This window comes from Equus caballus, chromosome 17 (genome assembly GCF_041296265.1).
Source record: "Equus caballus isolate H_3958 breed thoroughbred chromosome 17, TB-T2T, whole genome shotgun sequence".
NCBI lineage: Eukaryota > Metazoa > Chordata > Mammalia > Perissodactyla > Equidae > Equus > Equus caballus.
Genome location: NC_091700.1, coordinates 42,032,174 through 42,052,706, shown reverse-complemented (window position 1 = coordinate 42,052,706; position 20,533 = coordinate 42,032,174). Strand labels below are relative to the sequence as shown.

At 41.2% G+C, this 20,533-nt stretch overlaps 1 protein-coding gene across 8 annotated transcripts in view; it reads right to left on the bottom strand.

Annotated features, from left to right (window-relative positions):
* The window catches only part of RCBTB1 (RCC1 and BTB domain containing protein 1), a 50,277-nt gene that overhangs the window by 12,371 nt on the left and 17,373 nt on the right, over positions 1-20,533 (bottom strand). For 5 of the 8 annotated variants that reach the window (XR_011427755.1, XM_001489925.7, XM_070239702.1 and 2 more), the window contains exons 2-9: positions 18,542-18,617; positions 18,263-18,432; positions 17,741-17,891; positions 9,450-9,616; positions 6,626-6,784; positions 3,914-4,021; positions 3,384-3,526; positions 2,175-2,365 (exon numbers count right to left, since the gene is read on the bottom strand). Coding sequence is in view for 7 of the 8 variants with exons in the window: in XM_001489925.7 (XP_001489975.2) it covers positions 2,175-2,365; positions 3,384-3,526; positions 3,914-4,021; positions 6,626-6,784; positions 9,450-9,616; positions 17,741-17,891; positions 18,263-18,388 (1,045 nt within the window). In the remaining variant the exon portion in view is untranslated. The remainder of the gene's footprint in view (positions 1-2,174; positions 2,366-3,383; positions 3,527-3,913; positions 4,022-6,625; positions 6,785-9,449; positions 9,617-17,740; positions 17,892-18,262; positions 18,433-18,541; positions 18,618-20,533) is intronic. The other 3 variants (XM_005601203.4, XM_070239701.1, XM_070239700.1) reach the window with 1 other exon arrangement.

The following is a 20,533-nucleotide window of genomic DNA, read 5'->3' as shown; positions in this document are numbered from 1 at the left end:
GAGTCCAGGGGTCTAGACTGCTACCCACCCACGCAAAAAATAGCTTCTTATCAGTGCCTCAACTTCTGCATCTAGTCATAACGGTTAAACTAACCCTTTCCTCTTGGTTTCAGGCAACAAGTATAAAACCTCCTTTCAGAGAAAAAATATTCTTCAGAAGCATGAATTCACCTCTGACTTTCTTCCTAACACTTAGCTGAGATCACAAACTGAGAGGAAAAAAACACTTCTGACTTTTAGTGGGTGGAAGGGAAAGAAGTTATCTGGGAGAAATAGTCAATGACCATATTTTTTCCAAATTTAACATTAAAAAATGTTCAGATGTTTGTTCTGAAGATGATGTTAGTGCCATTTTAAGATGCAAGAGGCTGGGGAGCCTTTTTTTTTTAAAGATTGGCACCTGAGCTAACAACTGTTGCCAATCTTTTTTTTTTTTTTCTGCTTTATCTCCCCAACTCCCCTCCCCGCCACCCCCCTTACACAGTTGTATATCTTAGTTGCAGGTCCTTCTAGTTGTGGCTCATAGGACGCCGCCTCAACGTGGCCTGACAAGCAGTGCGATGTCCGCGCCTAGGATCTGAACCCTGGACCGCCATAGCAGAGCGCGCGAACTTAACCACTCGGCCACAGAGCCGGCCCCTGGGGAGCCTTTTATAAACATGTCCAGGTTAAGCAGTACACAGGAATCTGACGATGTGTACCGAGCGCTTCCACTGTGCATGCCATACATATGTCTGTGATTATCACCAAATAGTCCCATTCTGGGAGCTAAATTTTTTCTAATCACAATATTCACTGCAAAACAAATACTGTATTATAGTTAAAGAACCTGGAAATGTTCCATTTGCTTCACTTTAAGTTGAGCAGCAGCTTAACTCTTCCTAAACACTCTTGCCCCCATGACCATAAAGACTGGTCACCTGATAATGGGACAGCGCCAGCTGTCTGACACACCTGAGCACGCCGTGTATTACAGACTAGCCTTTAATATCCATGGCTGAGAAACCCAAGTTCTCGGTTGTCAAGAGCTACATTAATTTTCAAGCACAGGGCATCATGACCCACTTATTCCCTCTGCATACAAACGAAAGAAAAACTTAGAAGAACTACACCGGCAAAAAGACAGAAATGAACAAGAAATAAAAGGAAAAGAGATTAAAATAATCTTGTTAATGACCAGTCAGCTCTACATTTTAATATTTTCTATCAATAATGGACTCTTAAAGATGGTGATATTCAAAAAAGGAGAAAGATTATGTAACCAAAGATCACCCTGAATTCCCCTATCCTTTATAAAACCTCTGTTCTGATGCCCTTCTAAAATAAAACTATTCAAGAGACTAGCTGAAAGAAAAAGAGAGTTGACACATCACCTTAAAAACCACAAGTTCTTCACTTTTTTTTAAAGTTCATTTTTGGTTCATATTGTATTGAATTATATAATAAATTTAATATAACAAAAGCACATAAGAACAGGTTACTAAAATATTTGTACATGGATGTTCACAACAGCACTATTCACAACAGTCAAAAGGAGGAAACCATCCAAGTGTCCATCAACAGACAAATGGATCTAAGAAATGTGATATACACATACAATGGAATATTATTCATCCATAAAAAGGAACAAAATACTAATATATACTACAACATGGATGGGCCTCAAAAGCATTAAGTAAAAGAAGCCAGAGAAAAAATGGTCACATATTGTATGATTCTACTTATCCGAAATATCCAGAATAGGCGAATCCATAGAAACAAAAAGCAAACTGTTGGCTGCCAGTGCTTGGGGAAAGGGAGAATAGGGAGTGACTGCTCAATGGTTATGGGGCGTTCTTTCAGGGTAATGAAAATGTTTTAGAACTCGATATAAATGGTGGTTGCACAACACTGTGAATGTACTAAATGCCTCTGAATTGTACACTTTAAAATGGTTAATTTTATGTATGTGACTTTCACCTTAATTAAAATGAAAACATTTAAGGGGAGAAAATAGTTAAGTCCATATAATATTTCATAACATGAATATATTCTATTATACAAATCTAATTTGGGCCAAGGTATTAAAGCTAATTCTGGAACCTAAAAGAGCCACAGTCAGCAAATACGCAGGAAAACTGGTAAGTTGATATTACCCTCCTTCCTGGGTGGAAAGCAGCCCTGAGCTTTCTTACCTACAGACAGGAGGCGCCACGAGACGGCGGGAGAGGCGAAGCAGGCGAACACGTCGTCCGTGCAGGAGAAGTGCGTGAGGTGCGGCAGGATCACAGACTGGCCCCGGCACTGGCCCCACATGTACACGTGCCCTCCCTGGGTCTTAGCAGCAGACGTGTGGGCAGAGTGGCAGGCTGCAATCTCTACTACCCTAGAAAGTTTTCAGAAGGATGCTTGTCACTTTTTTATCACAGAAGCCCATGGCACACCACACAAGGTAAATAAAACATTCATGCTTGGAACACCTCAAAAAACAGCCCAATTCGAGGGACATTAGCTGCCAAGTCATATGGACAAAAACCACAAGATCAGAGCAAGGGCCCTATGTTTCCCCCTTCCTGGTCACCCCACTTCTCATCCTAACCTCGTTCTGAGTTAGGATAAATAATACATACTCTTGAGGAAGATTTGGAAAAAGGGACTAGAAACCAAAGGAAATGAAGAAAGTGGACTCTGACAAAATGTCCTGATAGTTCTGGGGGCTTAGACAGCAGCAAAAAAATACTGTCTTCAATATACCATTTCCTTACAAGTAGGACTTTTCCTCTCATGCCCTACCAGAGCTCAGGACACTCATTAGGCTGATAAGCACTGGTCTATGCATGACGGGCTCTGAACATCCCAAACCAAATGGGCGTCAAGCCAAACTTCCTACATTTCTCAGTATGCCTCTTAGGCAGGGTTCCGGAATCAGAAGTCAACATTCTATAGCTTGGTGGGTAAGATCTCACAATTTGGCTGAACAAACACTAAGCATCTATTCCAGGAACACACATTAAATCAAATCAATATTTAAACAGACATGTCCTTGCAAGGGCAGATTTTATTTATTTAGAGTTGTCTTAGTTGGCTCAAAGGAAAAGTTTGTACCACACTTTGAATTTCAACTTGGTGACAGTCCCTCTTTTACGCCCCTGCTAAATGGGCAACAAGAAGTCAGCAGGAATTATACCAAGACGCATTAACGCCTACCAATCACAGGAGGTTTAGAAAGTTGCACAAGAATCGTATCAACCTCATGTTCATTCTGGCTGGCACTCAAACTCATTTGTTCAAAATGAGAATGTTAATAAACAGAAGAGTTCCAAAGCCAAACACCACAGCTATAGCACACAAGTCCCAAGTCCACAATGCACACACAATCCCAAGACATGGTACAGCCAAGTTACCTTTCTTTCTCCACCATGATGTGTGCTGGGCTTAGCAGGTTATTTTTATTGCCAGTTCCCAGCTGCCCATATGTGTTAGCTCCCCAGGCATAGAGCAAGCCCTCGTCTGTTAGTGCTAGAGTGTGTGCATAGCCGCAGACAATCTGCAAGTAAATTTGAATGGTTACCATAAACAGGAAAACAGGAAGGGCAGGGAAAACATCTACTTAAAGATTACAGCCAGCTTCTGCAGAATGCCAATTCATCATCAGGTGTGGACTGACATTCTCTGGAACATTAAAAAAGCATTAGAAAAGCCTAAACCTGAGACTACTGGATTTTTCCATTTTTTCTTGTCGAGACTGACATGCCAGCACCACGGTCTTCCTTCTCATGATGGGAATTCAGAGAGGATGTAATACTAAATGTGGAAGGTGAAGGCACAGGGTACTGTTCAAAAAGATTTACTGAAGAGTAAGTCTCCCGTATCCCTTCACGTCAGAGCAGGGAAGACAGACGGGGATCAGCAGCTGGGAGTCGACCACACGTACCTGGTTCACGCACACGCTGTGCAAAGCTGCCACTCTCACAGGGGTCAGCTGATTGCCATTGTTTCCCAAGCCCAGCTGACCATTGCCATTGTAACCCCAGCCATACACCTTAGAGACAGAAAGGGGGAGAACAGGCTTTTAAAACTGCTAGTGAGAGGGAAGAGATAAAAATGCAGTCCATCTAAACAAATCGGGTACACTTTTTTCACTCCAACACCCGTGCTCTACGCTATGTGATCCTACGCCGATCTCCAAACAGATGACATTTTAGGGGTATGGATGACAGAATTTGGCCATTCCTACTCTATAACTTACTAGTTGGATAGCCCTGGGCAGGTCACTAATTCTTATTTTATACATGAGGAAGCTGAGGCTCATTAACAATTATTAAGCACCGTCCTAATAACGAGTTTTTGGTCACAGCTTAACAGGTGAAATGGACATACGACAATTTCTTGCAGCCAGGTGGCAAGTGCTAACAATAGAGATATAATCAAGGCACTACAGGAGCAGAGAGGAGAAAGGACTGAGCTCCAGGAAGAAAGTTCAGGGAAGGCTTTTCAGAAGTGGAAATTTGAGCAGGGCTGCAGGATCAGTGGGGGTGAAGGCATTCCAGGGAGCGGGCAGAGAATGTGTTGGAGGCGGGTCCAGAAGACAAACAGCTGGCCTGGTTGGACACACCTCAGTGGAGGGAAAAGACTAGAAGGAAAGATAAGGGCCAGGGGATGAAGTGCCCAACACAAACGGGTAACGGAATGCATCTATGGATCTGCCACTGGAATATTTCAAAACGGAGATTAATATGATTAAATTTGCATTTTGGAAAGATCATGCTGGCCGCAGTGTGAAGGGTGACCGGCATGTGTAAGACTAGAGGCAGGAAGACCATTTGGTGGATAAATTTCTCTCTCATCAGCAAAAAGGTGAACTCTGATGAGGGTCCAAACTAAGGCAGTGACAGTGGGACCAAGAGAGAGGGAGTGGATCAGAAAGAGGTTAAGGAGGCAGGCAGAACATGGTGATCCCTTAGCACCTGGAGCCAGAGGGCAGTTATGAGATGAAAGCGGCAGAGCTGGGCACAGGTGTGACAGGAGTGTTAGAGGTTTAGAACGGCCAGCGTGGGAGAGAAGAAAAAGTAGACCAGGAACAAACAAAAGGTCTAGCTCAAATTAGAAACCCGAGATGTGTGGTGGCACCACGCCCCAGGGCAGTGCAGGGCAAATGGGCATCGGCTGGGGCTTTTCAGGGCAACATGATAGATGGGGAAAGGGGACACGGACTTTAGGGCACTAGCAAGAGATGGTTAAAAATGCTTTCAATGTTAGAAGTGTAAAACGTTTGAACTTTTTGGACAGAAATTTGGTAACAGCTATCAGAATTTTTAATGGCATACTCCCTGTCCCAAAAATCCTATTTCTGGGAACTTCGTCTATAGAAATACTTGCATAAGCGTACAAAGACATACACATGCACAAGCAGTAACACAGGAAATCAGTGCGACACTGTTTATAACAACAAATAATTAGAAACGATTGGAACATCCATCAGTAGAGCTCTGGATGTGGGTCATCCATATAAGAAACACTCACAGGTTTCATTTATTTTCCCCTGTTAAAATAACCACATAATAATAATTTTAAAATTAAATTTATTTTTTCAAAAAAAGAAGAAGTGAAGAATACTGGAATGGAGGATGTTAGATGACTATCCCAAAAAATTCTGAAGTCATCCAGGAGGATATCAGGATTGATTCAAAAAAAAATAAGTTAATGGAGGTGGACATCCAGTAAACTCTAAAGCACCCCAGCACCCCAATGCATGATTCCATACGTCTGTGTCCAAAGATGTGTCTTTGTATAATTTCTGTGCACTAAAACATGCATAGATGGTAACAGATCCATTTAAGTAGAAGTTGCAACCAGAATAATTTTATAGAAATAACCATCAGCTCAAAGGTAAGCATGCTAGAAGGTCACTGAAAAGGGGGGCTTGTTTTGGGGGGTTTTTTTGGTGAGGAAGATTGTCCCTGAGCTAACATCTGTGCCAGTCTTCCTCTATTTTGTATGTGGGATGCCTCCACAGCATGGCTTGATGAGCAGTGTGTAGATCCGCATCTGGGATCCAAATCTGCAAACCCCAGGCCCCTGAAGAAGAGCACGCAAACTTAACCACTACACCACAGGGCCAGCCCTGCAAGGTGGGTTTCTTAAAGCAGCTAACAACGATCAGGATAAAAACGTCTGCTTTCACAAGTTGATTCCTTCTGTGAACAAACATTCCAGATGTAGGCAGGGAGTTCTGCAGAGACTTCGAAACCACTGGAGTCACTGACTGCTTATCAACATCATCAGCTAACTTAAAAGAGTGCACAGTGGGTTCTTCCCTCGAAGAAAGAGGTAGTATTGAATTCTTTAGTCCATGACGTTACATCACAAACACACACCTATAAGCATTAGACTATCTGAATCTTGCAAAAAAGTGAAACTTAGACACATTAGAATCTTTACTTGCAGATAAATCTTGAAATTCAAAAATTCATACTGAGGAGCAAACATCCTCTGGTTAATCCTCAGTCGGTAACAAGTTGACTGTCAATGGAGCCATCAAAACAAAGCACTCTTCCTTCCATGACCTAATACACGCACCTCATGAAGAAAATGACCTTTCCTTGAAGGGGAGGTGGAAGGAGAAGGGAATGGAGAGACAGCTCACCTCACCATTGTCCAGAACAGCCATGGACGAGGTCTGACCACAGGCAATCCCGACCACCCTCTTAATATGTAAACAGTTTGTAACTTTCCGGGGAGTTGGTTGATTTGCAGTAGATCCTGATCCCACCTGGCCACAGTTGTTATATCCCCAAGCAAACACCTGCAGAGGGAAGAGAAAAAGAAAAAGAAAAAGAAAGAATAGTAAGGGTGAAAATTTTACCTCTAACACACGACAATAATCATAAAATAAAAATAAACCCACTTAATGAGTACCTACGATGAGTAAATGGCTCTTAGTGCTTTATATGCATTAACCTATTTTATCCTCATAGTAATCCTGTTAAGATGACCCTGGAGGAAACACTATTATCATCTCCATCTTATATATGGAAATGGAAACACAGAGAAGTTAAGTGACTTGCTTGAGGTTCCCCAGCCAGTAAGTAATGGAAGTAGAATCTGAACCCAAGCCATCTAGCTGAGCTCTTAACCACTACGCCGTACTCCCTCTATAATTCTGGCAGCTATATCTGTTTTTTAATCTGGAATCAAAAGGAAATGACATATATGCCACATGAGTTCCAGTGACATGAAAAATCTGCTTAACCCTTTGGGCACAAATACTCATTTTTTTCATGGAAACCTTTCAAAACCAAACTATGCTTTTCCCTGTCTCACTAATCCCCAATATTCGACATTACATAAGCTCTCCTGACGACTCAGGACCATCGCAGCTATAATGATCAATCACAGTTCCATATCATAACACAGCAATGCTCCAAAGCACTAAGGAGACATGCGTCCCTACAGAAATGACACTAGGTTGTTGGGCCATTATATTTTCTTTGAGTTCTCATTTGCTGCCTGGCAGCTCTAAGCAGCCCCCTCCTCAACTGCATCCTGCTTACTTTTGGCCTGTGATCTGCTCTGCCATAACCTGAAAATCAGATTTCTAAGGGAGAGAGAAACAAATAGATCTCTAAGCTAGTTAAAATCTAGTTACAAAGATGAAAAACAAAACAAAAATCACTTCCAGTTAATTACCAACTGATCCCATCAAACACGAGTGTGACAGAGAGAAGAATTAGGGAAGGGGAGATGTTGGCAGTAGAGGAAACAACTTCCTGCAACACTAGGAGAATTTCTAAGGACCACTTCCACCCCTCTTCACTTGCCTACAGGCAGTGGTCCTCACACATCCTGAGTTCTGGTTTCCACAATTCTTCCTTTCCTCTGTCAGCACTTTCTATGTGAGTTCACATGTCTGATGCTGCCCAAGGCAACGACAGTAAAACCCACTGCTGATGTCTTAAGAGAATATAGGCTACGGGTTCATTTCACGGGTACAAAAGAAAGAACCCGCAAGACTTCTTAAAAGTGGATTCACAGGAATATCTAGTAAAATAATGCAAAATATTTAGCACAAGTATCCAAAGAAACATATGCTTATGGTTAAAATAAACCAGGAATCCAGGCGATACAAATTAGTGAGCTCTAATTTCAACAATCATTTTTCTTACACTTGTCAAATATCCCAAGTTCCCTTGCAATGCAGCTGCCCTTGATGGGAACTGGGATTCCACTAACCAAGAAACAACGGGTTCCAGGGCATAAGGCCTGTGTGCTAGGCCTGGCTATAGCACATCCCAGCTACGAAACCCTCATCTCCCTGAGCTTCTTTGGTTTCTTCATCCATAACCTGCCCTACTAAGTAAAATCAGTGTAACACCACTGAAGGATTTTAAACAGGGGAACAATATGATCTGATTTGTGCTTTAGAAACCACAGTGGGCAGAGAAGTAATATTGGACAGGGAGACCACCTAAAAAGCTATGGATTAAGAGAGACCATGGCAATTGTCAAGGCAGATGACAAGGCCTGACCTAAGGTGATGGAGATGAAGAGGAACAAAATGATACAAGAAATTAGAAGGTAGAATCAATAGGATGAGTAACCTTTAGGATAAGCATGGAACATGGAGGGTGAACAAGTGGCAGAGTACTAAAATGTTAGTAAAGTTATTTCCTATGACATCATCACATTTACTCAAAAACAAAATAGACCTTAAGGGATGGGGTCATTAAAAAAAAAAAACAGAAGTACGGAACACTGTCATACACATCTGATTGTAGCTTAGCAAAAAGCATGAGACTCATCTGCCTTAAGACTGAAGTCTACTGTCATCAAGAGTGGTCCTAATCACAAAATATAGGTTGGGTTAAGAAAAAGAGTCTGTTCCCACAACGTGTTTAGCTAGGCACACAGGGCTACTTGTTCACACTTTACCAAGTACAACTATGGTCATCATTTTATTTTTTTAAAAGCAAGCACTTTCACAATAGGCAAAAAGGTGTAAACAACCCAAATATCCATCAACAGATAAATGGATAAACAAAATGTGGCATATACATACTCAATAATAATTTGTTAATAATATGCAGGAAGGAAGGAAATTTTGACACATGCTACCACATGATGAACTCTGACGATATTATGTTAAGTGATATACGGCAGTCACAAAAGGACAAATACTGTATGATTCCACTCATATGAGGTACCTAGAGTAGTCAAATTCATAGAGACAAAAAGTAAAATGGCGGTTGCCAGGGCCTGGGGCGAAGAGGAAGTGGAGAGTTAATGATTAATGGGTACAGAGTTTCAGTTTTGCAAGATGAAAAGAGTTCTGTTGGTGGATCGTGGTGATGGTAGCACAATGTGAGTGCACCTAATGTCACCAAACTGTACACTTAAACATAGCTAAGATGGTAAATTTCCTGAGTATTTTACCACAATTTAAAAATAAAGAATAAAATCAGGGCACTTACCTCTCCATCAGCTGCCAGAGCCATTGAATGATGTGAGCCACAAGCTACTTCAACCACTTGCTTGATCAAGAGATTGGTGCAGACTTGAATGGGAGCAATGCCTTGGTTGGTCGTCCCATTCCCAAGCTGGCTATATCCATTGTGGCCCCAGGCATAAACAACTCCATCTATACAAGACAGCCACACAAAAAGAATCAGCTCTAAGAAGACATGGCAACCCCTGTACTTTCTTCTCCAGACTCTCTAAATTGATTTTCCAATCTGAATTTCTTTCACATTGCCTCCTCCCCCCTATAAAGAAACCGCTGATGAGGGTGAGCGAAAGAGGGATGGATGAGAAAACAGGATAAACAGATGCAAAATAGTTAAGGGAAACGACTTGGTGCTAACACAGAAGGAAGATGAGCTTTGTGGTCAGAAATCAGTTTACATACAATCATGCACTGCCTAACAATGTTTTAGTCAATACAGACTGCACGTACAATGGTGGTCCCATAAGATCATTACACACCACAGAGCCTAGGTGTGTAGTTGGCTATACCATGTAGGTTTGTGTAAGTACACTCTATGAGGTTCACACAATGACGAAATCACCTAACGATGCATTTCTCAGAACATATCCCCGTTGTTAAGCAACACATGACTGTATGCAAAAATTAGACCTTTCTAAACACTTTGATTCACCTCAAGAGTTTTTGTGTTACGTACCAAGCAAAAGGCAGAAGACACAGGAAAGTATCACTAATCTTTACCATCATTTTACTAAATACCAAGTCTCAGGGTACCCTGGGATGGGGAGGCGGTCACTCACTCACGAAGTACAGAGGAAAGAGGTACACTTTCTGTATATACTACATATAAAAACCACAGAGCTTCTCTCAAGCAGACTATTTATTGGTATGAAATCTGGCTGAATTTTTTTAATGACTTTTATCTTTTTTGGGATTCTGACAGACGTAACTTTTCTGTTTTGTGTCCTCTCTGGAAGTATCACCGTTTCATGCATCTCCTCGCACAGCATGCTGAGTATCGAGAGCAGATATACTCTTCTCATGACTTTCCCATGGTAATAAAACATGCTGACCTATTAAGGACAATCTAGACCTGGAAACAAGGATATCCAAGAGCAAGAGCAGAAACCCAACTGTTCTTATCGGGCTGTGACTCACCGACAACAGTCCCCAAGCAACCAGAGTAAAGGTATTCATAATTAAGTGGGTTTCTGATTTTCTAATCTAGAATGACAACTCAACAAAGGTAGGGTCCCCTTCCAAGTACAAGCCAGATCTAGCGACCCTCTGACACATGTTTCTCAAGAGGTTTCCCTATTACAGAAATTATGACTAAAACCAGAAATGGGAAATTTTATCTTAAGAAGGATGAGGCACAAGACGGAAAGAAAGAAAGAGCATGAAACCTGAAAGAAAGATCCACAATGTTACGTGAAAGTTATATCAGGTGATAGAAATTTCTAAACCTAGGAGTGTTTTAACTCCTAGAAGACAAAAATAGACTTGAACAGATAGAAATATATACACCTTGTTCTTGGATAGTAAAACTCAATACCATAAAGATGCTAGTTTTTCCAAGCAAAGTTATAAATTTAAGGTAATGGCAATAAAATGCTTCAAGTTACTCTCTGGAGCTAGACTAATTGACTAGAAAGTCCACTAGGAAGAACAAACAAGAATAAATAGGAAAACCTTAAAAAAAGAAGTGAGAAGATGGCTAACTTTACCGATTAAAACCTATTAAAAGTTTCTAAAACTAAGATTAACTCTAGGACATGAACAGACAGACCAACCAATGGAACAGAGCTGAAAGTCTAGAAATAAAACAACTGCATATGGAAATAAAGTCACGTGAGTTGGGGGAAAATGAACTTTTTACAAGTTGGGTTGAGATCACTGGACGGTCATGTTGAAAAATTAGATTCATTCCTCACGCCACACACCACAAGAACTTCCCAATGAATCAGAAATTTAAATGTAAAAACTAAAACCAAACAAGAACTAGAAAGAAAAAATTAGTGAATTTCTCTATAACCTGGGAGGAGGGAAAGCTTTCCTATGACTCAAATCCAGAAGCAATAAAAAGAGTGATAAATCTAGTTACATATTTTAAAAAACTTTACATGGAAAAAAATAACCACGAGCAAAGAAAAAAATAAAATACTCTGAAAAAATACTCATAATTTATATTACCAAGAGACAGTATCTCTAATATAAAAAGAGCTTCTAAAAATACAAAAGAAAAAGACCACGACCCCTACAGAAATATGAATCAACAGTTCACAATACAAGAAATGTAAACGGCTCTTAACTATATGAAAAGATGCTCAATCTCACTCATAAGAAGAAAAGTACAAGTAACAGAAGATCGCACTCCTACTCACCAAGGCTGAGTACCCACTTGCTGAATGCCCACTATGCCAATAACTGAGACCAATGCAGAGCCTTGATACAGCATCACCCCTCAAGGAGACCAACTAGCTATTTGGTAGCAAGGTGACTCCAATGGACCCACTCTATCCAAGAAGGAGCAGCCATTCATAATGATGAGACTCTACATATAACAGAGTATTTACTCTACTGACACAAGATCCCACAAAACATCTCATCAGACCAAGGGACCCATTTTATAGCAAAAGAGTGCAGTAGTGCTGACATGACCACAGGGCTCACTGGTCCTATCAAATACTGCAACATCCAGAAGATGCCAGCTGGAGAGAGTGACAGCAAGTGGGCCGAAAGCACAACTGAGGCATTGGCCTAGAGACGACACCATGTAAGGATGGGATGCCACCCTCCAAGGTAAACTTTACACCCTAAATCAATGGCTACTACATGGTGCTGTGTCCCTAAAAGGGAGACTACACGAGTACAGGAACCAAAGTGGATATATGAGTGGCCCTGCTGACCATCACTCCCAGTGAACAACTTGGGGAATCTGCGCTTCCGGTCCCTACGACTGTACATTCTATAGGTTTATAAGTCCTGGTTCCCTAAGCAGGAACACTCCCACTAAGGGACACAGCAAGAATCCCACTGAACTTTAAGTTATGGCTGCCATAGCCACTCTGTGCTCCTCTAGTCAAAGGACCAACAGGAAAGAAGGGGAGTTACCCTCCTGCCAGAGGCAACAGACCTAATCAGCAGGACCAGGAAGACTGCTGTTATGTAACGGGGACTGAGAGGAGTATGCTTGGCACAGAGTGACATTTGGTGGTCTTTTGGTACACACTTGCCCAATAGTGATGGTAAATAGAAAGGTGCAGTAGCCATGGCCAGAGTACACAGCCTGGTCAAGGGCGCATGCCCCTCAAGGATAACAGTCTGGGTCATGCAATTAGGTAAGACACCTGAGCTGGGAGCTAGCCAAACATGAGAGGAATCTGGGAGGGGTTCTAGAGGAAGGAGGCGATGAGCATCAGTTGTGGGCATGAGACCAGTTGCAGCACAGAGGCTGTCATTCGTCCCACTAATGATCTTTTTTTAAGTTTTCCCTAGGAAAAGAGATCCACCCGAATCCTGGAGGAGCTACACCCAAAACACATAGGAAGATGTGGACCTGAGCAGTGCATGGGAGAGACTTAGCGAATGCTGTGCTGTGCCACCTAGAGGCCCCTCAGGATTAGGGACTTATTCCCCAGACACTAGGAGTAGTGCCAGCTGCCCATTCTCAGCCATCAGTTCTCTCCAGGTTTGCCCTTGGCAATTACTTCCTTATTAATACATTATTTTACTAACTGTAAAACAGTATACATACATCTTTTTTCCCTTTTTACTTGATGAAGCATTGGAAAAGAGAACTTCTCCCAAGATGGCTTTCAGTCCTAATTCCTCGGGAAGCCTTCAAAGCAACCCAATCCAACTGGACACCAGAGTCTACTCTCCCAGCCCTGCTCTCTAACAGACCAAGGATGACACTTCAGGATCACTTGAAGCTTAAGAGATGAGCAAAATTACCCAAAGATATGACAGTGAAGCAATACCAGGCTAGAAGGGAGAGTGGGAGTGGGAAGGGAGAGTGTAAAGAGAGGCAAAGAAGTATCCCATGAATGTCTGACCTTCAAGGAAACTCAGTTTAGCCTTCAGAGACTGGACACTGAGTTGGAGAAGTGGCCAGAAACAATTAATTTTGTAAGTAACCTAATTTAATATTGCTTCAGAAGACAAAAAGAAACCCACAAGCCCTAGGTCTGTATGTGAAGTAATAATACAAAATGAACACTGATCTTCAGAGTAGTCAACAGGTGGGACTAGAAGTTCAATTTAATAACGTAGCACCGGTTAAAATATTCCTAAAATGCCCTTTAGAAATACCATGCAAGGCAGTAAAGCATGGAGAACTGAACACATGTTTTTATCTTTAGTCCCTCCCAAGCCCTACTGAAATGATAGTAATGGGAACAACAACAAAAAGGTGTAAACACTCAAGGACAAGGAGAATAGAGAAGAAAACACAACATGAGAGATGTCAACAAAATCTGGGAAGATGGAAAGCAGACGGAGATGGTAAGCAACACAGCTGACCAGAGAAGGTGACACCTACATCTGCAAAAAGGGAAGTCAATTGCAGCCCTGGACTCTCAGGAAGGTCCAGGGATTGGAGGGACCAGGGGCCACAGGAGATGCAAGGGCAGGATGCAACTAAAAACAGAAGGAGTTAGACCCCAAATCTTCATCTTCTTCCTGCAGGGTCAGGCAACTACCCCTCCCCAGCCCTGGAAAAAGACAAGAGACTAAACAGCATTTACTTGCTGTGAATTTCTTAACATCACTGCACTATAGCCCAACTTCTCCCTTTGCCCAAGCCTGCTTCCCTCCCTTACCCTACATAACACAACAGTGAACATAAGCTGGAAGATAGTCTAGAGAGGCCCTAAGGCAGCAGTGAGGTGCTGTAGTGAGAAAAGGAGAACTGGGAGACAACATATGGAGTACTGAGGTCCCTGCCCTTCCCCTGCTCACTGAAAGTTAGCAAAAACACATATCCAGGTCAGGAATCTGGAGGATTCCACCCTGCAGAAAGTCATATACTGATAATGGGAGCATCCCTAATGATCTCCCTGAAGTGAAGCTCAGCGCGTGACGAGTCCCACCGTGAAGACAGTCCTCCCAGTGTATGAGTGCCTGGCTCCTACCTGTGGACAGACAGCCGAGGATCACTAAACTTTCAAAGACAGCCTCTAACGCAAAAGTCAGACAGCAAAAAGCATAAAGAGAAATAAGAAATTTGAAAGAAAGAAAAAAAAAGAAATAACACAGAGAACAGAAGATAACTTAAAAATAATCTGTAACAGCCTCCAAAGACACTGAAGCAATGAAACAAGAACGGGAGGCTCTAAAAATGCACAGTTAGAGAACAAGAAAGAGAATTTGGAAATGTAACTGCAGAAATGTTAAAATTAGATATAAGGATTGTAAGATAAAGTTGAAGAGATTTCCCGGAAAGTAGATAGGAGAGAAAATATAATAAAATTAGGAGGATCAGTCTAGAATCTCTAACTTCCTTCTAAGAAAAATTCCAAAAAGAACAGAGGAAACAAAGAAGGGAAATTATCCATGAAATATTATAAGAAAATTTTCTAGAAATGAAGGAATTTCCAGACTGATGGGACAATAGAACGACCAAGACAATAAATTAAAAAGTACCCACACCAGAATACATAATCATGAATATTTCAGAAAGCTTCAGGCAAAGGATCCTTAAAGCTTCCAAAGAGGAAAAAACAATCATATGCAAAACAGCAAAGTCAGAATGACATCAGACTCTCAACACCAAACCCTGAAACTTGAACGGTGCAATGGCTTCAAAATTTTGAGGAAAAATGATTTCCAAGCAGGAATTCTAAGCCCAGCCAAATCACTGATAAATTGTATGGGTAAAATAAAGACACTTTAACACAGTGTCTCGGGGCCGGTCCCGTGGCCGAGTGGTTAAGTTCATGTACTCTGCTTCGGCAGCCCAGGGTTTCACCAGTTCAAATCCTGGGCACAGACATGGCACCAGTCGTTAGGCCATGCTGAGGCAGCATCCCACATGCCACAACTAGAAGGACCCATAACTAAAAATACACAACTATGTACCAGGGGGCTTTGGGAGAAAAAGGAAAAATAAAATCTTTAAAAAAAAAGACAGTGTCTCAAAGATTTCTCTCACATCTGCTTCCTTGGGAAACTATTAGAGAACGTGTTTCACCCAAATGAGGGTATAATCCAAGGAGGAAGACATAGGACACAAAAGATAAGGAATCCACAAAGGACAAAGATGAAGGGATTTCCAAGGATGATGGTGAAATGAAGTTCTAGGTTGACAGCTCTGCAGCAGGCCTAGAGTGACCAGTCCAGCCTTGAGCAGGACAGAGGGCTCCGGACATGACCTGACACACTCAGATGGGCTGATAAGCCACAAATTCTGCTGTATAGAAGAGTCTGGATATACATTAACAATAGATGTACAGATAAGTCAATGAACCTTAGGGAAACAAACAGTTGTACAAGAAGAGAGATGGCTTAGCTATAGATAAGACTCACAGAGTCCTAAAAATGTAAACACTGAATATCGATTTAACCAAAATGGTGATATCACTGTATTGAAAGGATAAGGGGAGGAAAGGTAGAGGAAAGAGAGCTAAATTCTATCTGTCATTATAAAAGTCAAAGGATAAATACCTGAAATTGAAATTCAGAAATAGCAGTATTATAAGCATGTTAATTAAAAAATTAAGATTAAAATCAGAAGACACATTTGAAGAAGTTAAAAGCTTTCCACCTAAAGAGCAGTTTCTAAGAGTGAGGAGGGGTGAGGGAGAGGTCCTTCTGTTTTTTACTAAAAGTCATACACTATTTGATGGTTTAAAGTGTTAAACTGTTTTAAAACTATTTGATTGTTTGTAATACACATATAATACTCATGAATATACATACATAATAATATACATATTATACACACATATGATACATAATGTATAGCATGTTTAATATATATTATGTAAAATGTATGACAATCAAAATTGAATTAAAAACAAAAAGAAAAATATTCCCACAAGAAGACCACTTATTTGTATTTATTTTATTTATATCTATCTTAATAGTAACACTCAAGATAGTTAAAATATATGACCTAGTCTCTGAAAATAATTGCAAAAGAAGAGTTATAACTTCCCAAGGCCACCAGTTTGAAAAAAACCAAGAATCTGTTTTAGTATGTTTGCTCTAAAAAATGCCTCAGTTCTTTATGTTTAGAAATCAATGACTAGTTAAAATTGATATGTTAGGAAAAAATTAAATCATTAGGACACAAGGGATGACAAGCTAAACCAGTCAGCAAAGTAGTAAGTGCCTCAAAGAGCCAGTGTGGCGCCAGAAGGCACGACTACACAACTCGGAAGGGAGATAACCACCTCACTATACTCAACACCAGTTATACTCACGCTATGCTCAAGACCAGACGATCACGCTCAGATCTAGCTCTCACAGCTTGAGAAAGATGCAGAGAACTTGAGTGGATTCAGCTATGAGTTAAAGGCAATTAAAAAGCTCAATACTGAGACTCAAGGCAACATCCAAAGAAGCTGTGATTCCCCAGTCTAGAGACAGAAAAAGCAGAGAAGCAAACCATCCCCCAAAGGCCACCCTACAGGATTAGCAACAAAAAGTTAAAGACCTCTTCTAGAGAGAGTGAGAGCCAATGCGCTTGAAATATAACGGGAAGAGCTTAGCGTGGACATAACAGATTCTCAGAGAGTTCTGGTTGCCCACAGTGCAGATCAATTAGCAAAGAAGAATGCACAGTCTCCTCCTTTAGTGACCTTGGGGAGACACAGAAAAAAGAATCTACCCTGCGTTCTTTCCATATGGCACCCACATGAATGCCAGGGAATAAACTATGATTTCTTGAACTCAAGATTCAGAAACTACACAAAGAAAGGAAACCCAGTATTATCTGCATTTATGAAAATGTTTCAAGTAAAACCTGAAAGGTGCCTCGCTACCACAAATCCATTGAAAAACTAGGCTGAAGGACCCCTTCATTTGCTGTATCTAATCTTCCACAGCTTTACATAAGTTCTAAACCCTCAGAAGTTTGCTTAATTTGCAAGTCATTCTATGGCTGTTCCAGAGTTAGCCTGAATTTAACTTTTACCTGCTTTGTGTACTTCCCCTCAGAAATTAAGAAACAAACCATTCCAAATTAATTACTTGATACTGCCCTACCTCCCCTTAGCTTAGAATTAACTGCTCCATTTCCCACAAACTGAAAAGATGGACTTGTTCCCTCTTTACCTTCAGTGCTGAGAAGAACATGTGGTCCACTCCCATAACTAAGGCTTTTGATCTTCTTTCCACATAAGGCTTCCAGCTTTTTGGGTATAAGTGTACTCTGGTTATCTCCAGTTCCTAGACAGTTACTATAGTTCAGTCCAAATACAAAGACCTAGGAAACAAATAGTTTTCTCTGAGTCATTTGGCCTAAAGTTACTCTGAAAATAAGACACACTCAAGTTCAGTCTGACAGCTCAGTAGGTAGGAAGAGACTGATACGGTTGTTAAGGAAAATCCAACCTCTGCGGACAGTTCTTAAGTTTTAGAATATTTGGTTATCTGTGAAACTCAAAGAGTAGTAGGGGGAGAGGGCTATTAAATTGAGAAACTGAAAGAAAAGACAAATTCTATTCAAGACACAGTCTTCTTGAATTTCAGGTTCTCTTTATCCTCCACCTTTTCTTAGGGTTCAAACTACACATTTTAAAGCTCAACTCCAAAATGAGCCTTAAAATAAAACTCTGGGTTTTGAGAGATTCGTACCTCATCGTTGTCAGTAACGTAGAGTGCTTCATTGGCTGAGGTGCCAAAGACACACGCTTTCCGAATAGATGCAATTTCTTGAGGTGAAAGCAGAGTGAAGATTGGCCACTTTCCTACATCCACCATGACTCTGGCTTCAAGTAATTCCTATAAACAAGCCGACATCTCTGCTGTAATAAACAAAAAGGATTCCAAGAAAAAAATTAACCACTAAACCAACTTAAAAAAACGACTGTTAATAAAAGGAAACAAAAGCTAATTCCAGAATAAACGACTTGCCTTTGGTTAAATGGATCGCTCACTTTCCCCGGCAACGTGTCCAATCCTTCCTCCACCTCCACACCCGGGCCTTTTCCTGTAAAGGGGGGAACAACTTGCTAGAACCAGTTGTTGGTCTTGCCCACTCACAAGTCAGTGCTTATCTGGTACATACATGCTCATATGCACCCAGACAGCAGAAAACGGAGAGTAGACATGCCAACCAGTTGAAATCAGGGTCTCCCGTCAGGGATTTCTTCCCCACAGTACTGAGATAAAGTTAAAGGTTACAATATTAGTTTATCTAAGACAGTTAATGCTCAACTAGAAGTGTGTGTATTATAAAATCAGAATCATTACCTCTACCTCCCCACTCTCCCACGACCATGCACTGGAAGACTCCCATCCCTTGTACAAAATCACTGCCACACGGAGCCACCATTTGATGATGGGAATGGAACATCCCTCAGATAGCTCAGGGGGCAAAAACATGAAGAAGCACCAGCCCAGGATTTACTGGATGAAACCTTAAAAGAAAGTATTACATTCTGGTCCTGATTTATATGTCCACACTTTCTACACAAATGCAGACATTTCACGCTGAGAAAAGTTACCATGAATGAGGGTAAAACAATTCACCCCAATCTTGGTGTTAGAGCTGATGACTACAACCTTCATGCAAGTAGCAATTAGCTTAAACAGTACCCTATAAAAAGTAAAGATATGTATAAATTTCCGGAAAACTTTAAACTTGATCTGTTTAAGGACTTTTATACAAAGAATCCTGGTCATGGCTCCAATTCTTCTCGGGTTAAAAAGTATTTCTAGAAATTCCAGGGGGCTGCACAAGCACAAACCCTTTCACGTCAAGTGAGTTTCTATTCTGGCTCTCACCTCTGGAAACTGAAAATAGAACCAAATGGCTGATAAATACAACCAGAGTTTCCTAATGAGGTACAGAACTCTTCAAGTTCCTTCCTACTCACCCTCTTCTCAGAGCTCTAAAAATAGCAGAGAGGCAGGCTCAAGACCCAGGTCTTTTTGGTTCCAGGGCCTCTGACAGCATCCATGGAGCAAGCCTCAGGCTTGCGCATACTTAGCCAAGGCCTATTTCCACCATCCAGGGATATTTTTTCTCAACAGCACCAACTTGGATGACAAAGGTCAGGTGCTTGCTATGCCCCAAGTTATCAAACCACATATTCAATAAGCATTAAACACCATCAGGACAGGCACAGCCAGACTCCTCAAATAACATGTGAATGTTCCGAAAAGTGTGCTTGCATGGGTGTATGGATGGGTGGGTGGGTGGGTGGGTGTGTGTGTGTTTGTTTGTGTGTGTGTGTGTGTGTGTGTGTGTGTGTGTGTGTGTGTGTGGGTGGTGTTGGTGGGAACAGGTAAAGGATTTGGGGTAGGATAAAAACGAAAATACATTAAGAAATTTTGTTTCAAATGGTACAAAAGAGCATACAAAACTAAATCTCCCTACCATACCTCCCCACCCTCTCCTCAAAGGCGACCACTGTTAGCAGTTGTTTCTAATCCCTTCCAGAGAGAGTGTGTACTTAACACAGCATTACATGTAAGTGTGTGTGGAAGCTTTTTCCCCCTACTTAACAGCACATCTTGGAAATCATTCTCTATTGGCACATGTAGATCTACTTCATTTCTTTTCAATGGAACATACAGCACTCCATTACATCGATCTAACAATTTACCTGTTTCTGCTAAGCAACATTTATTTCCAGTCTTTTGCTAACAGTAACAATACTGCAATTATTGTTTACATATATTACTGTATATACATGTCTTTTCTTACACATAAATTTCTTTTTTTTTAAGATTTTATTTTTTTCCTTTTTCTCCCCAAAGCCCCCCAGTACATAGTTGTATATTCTTTGTTGTGGGTCTTTATAGTTGCGGCATGTGGGACGCTGCCTCAGCGTGGTTTGATGAGCGGTGCCATGTCGGCGCCCAGGATCCGAACCAACGAAACACTGGGCCGCCTGCAGC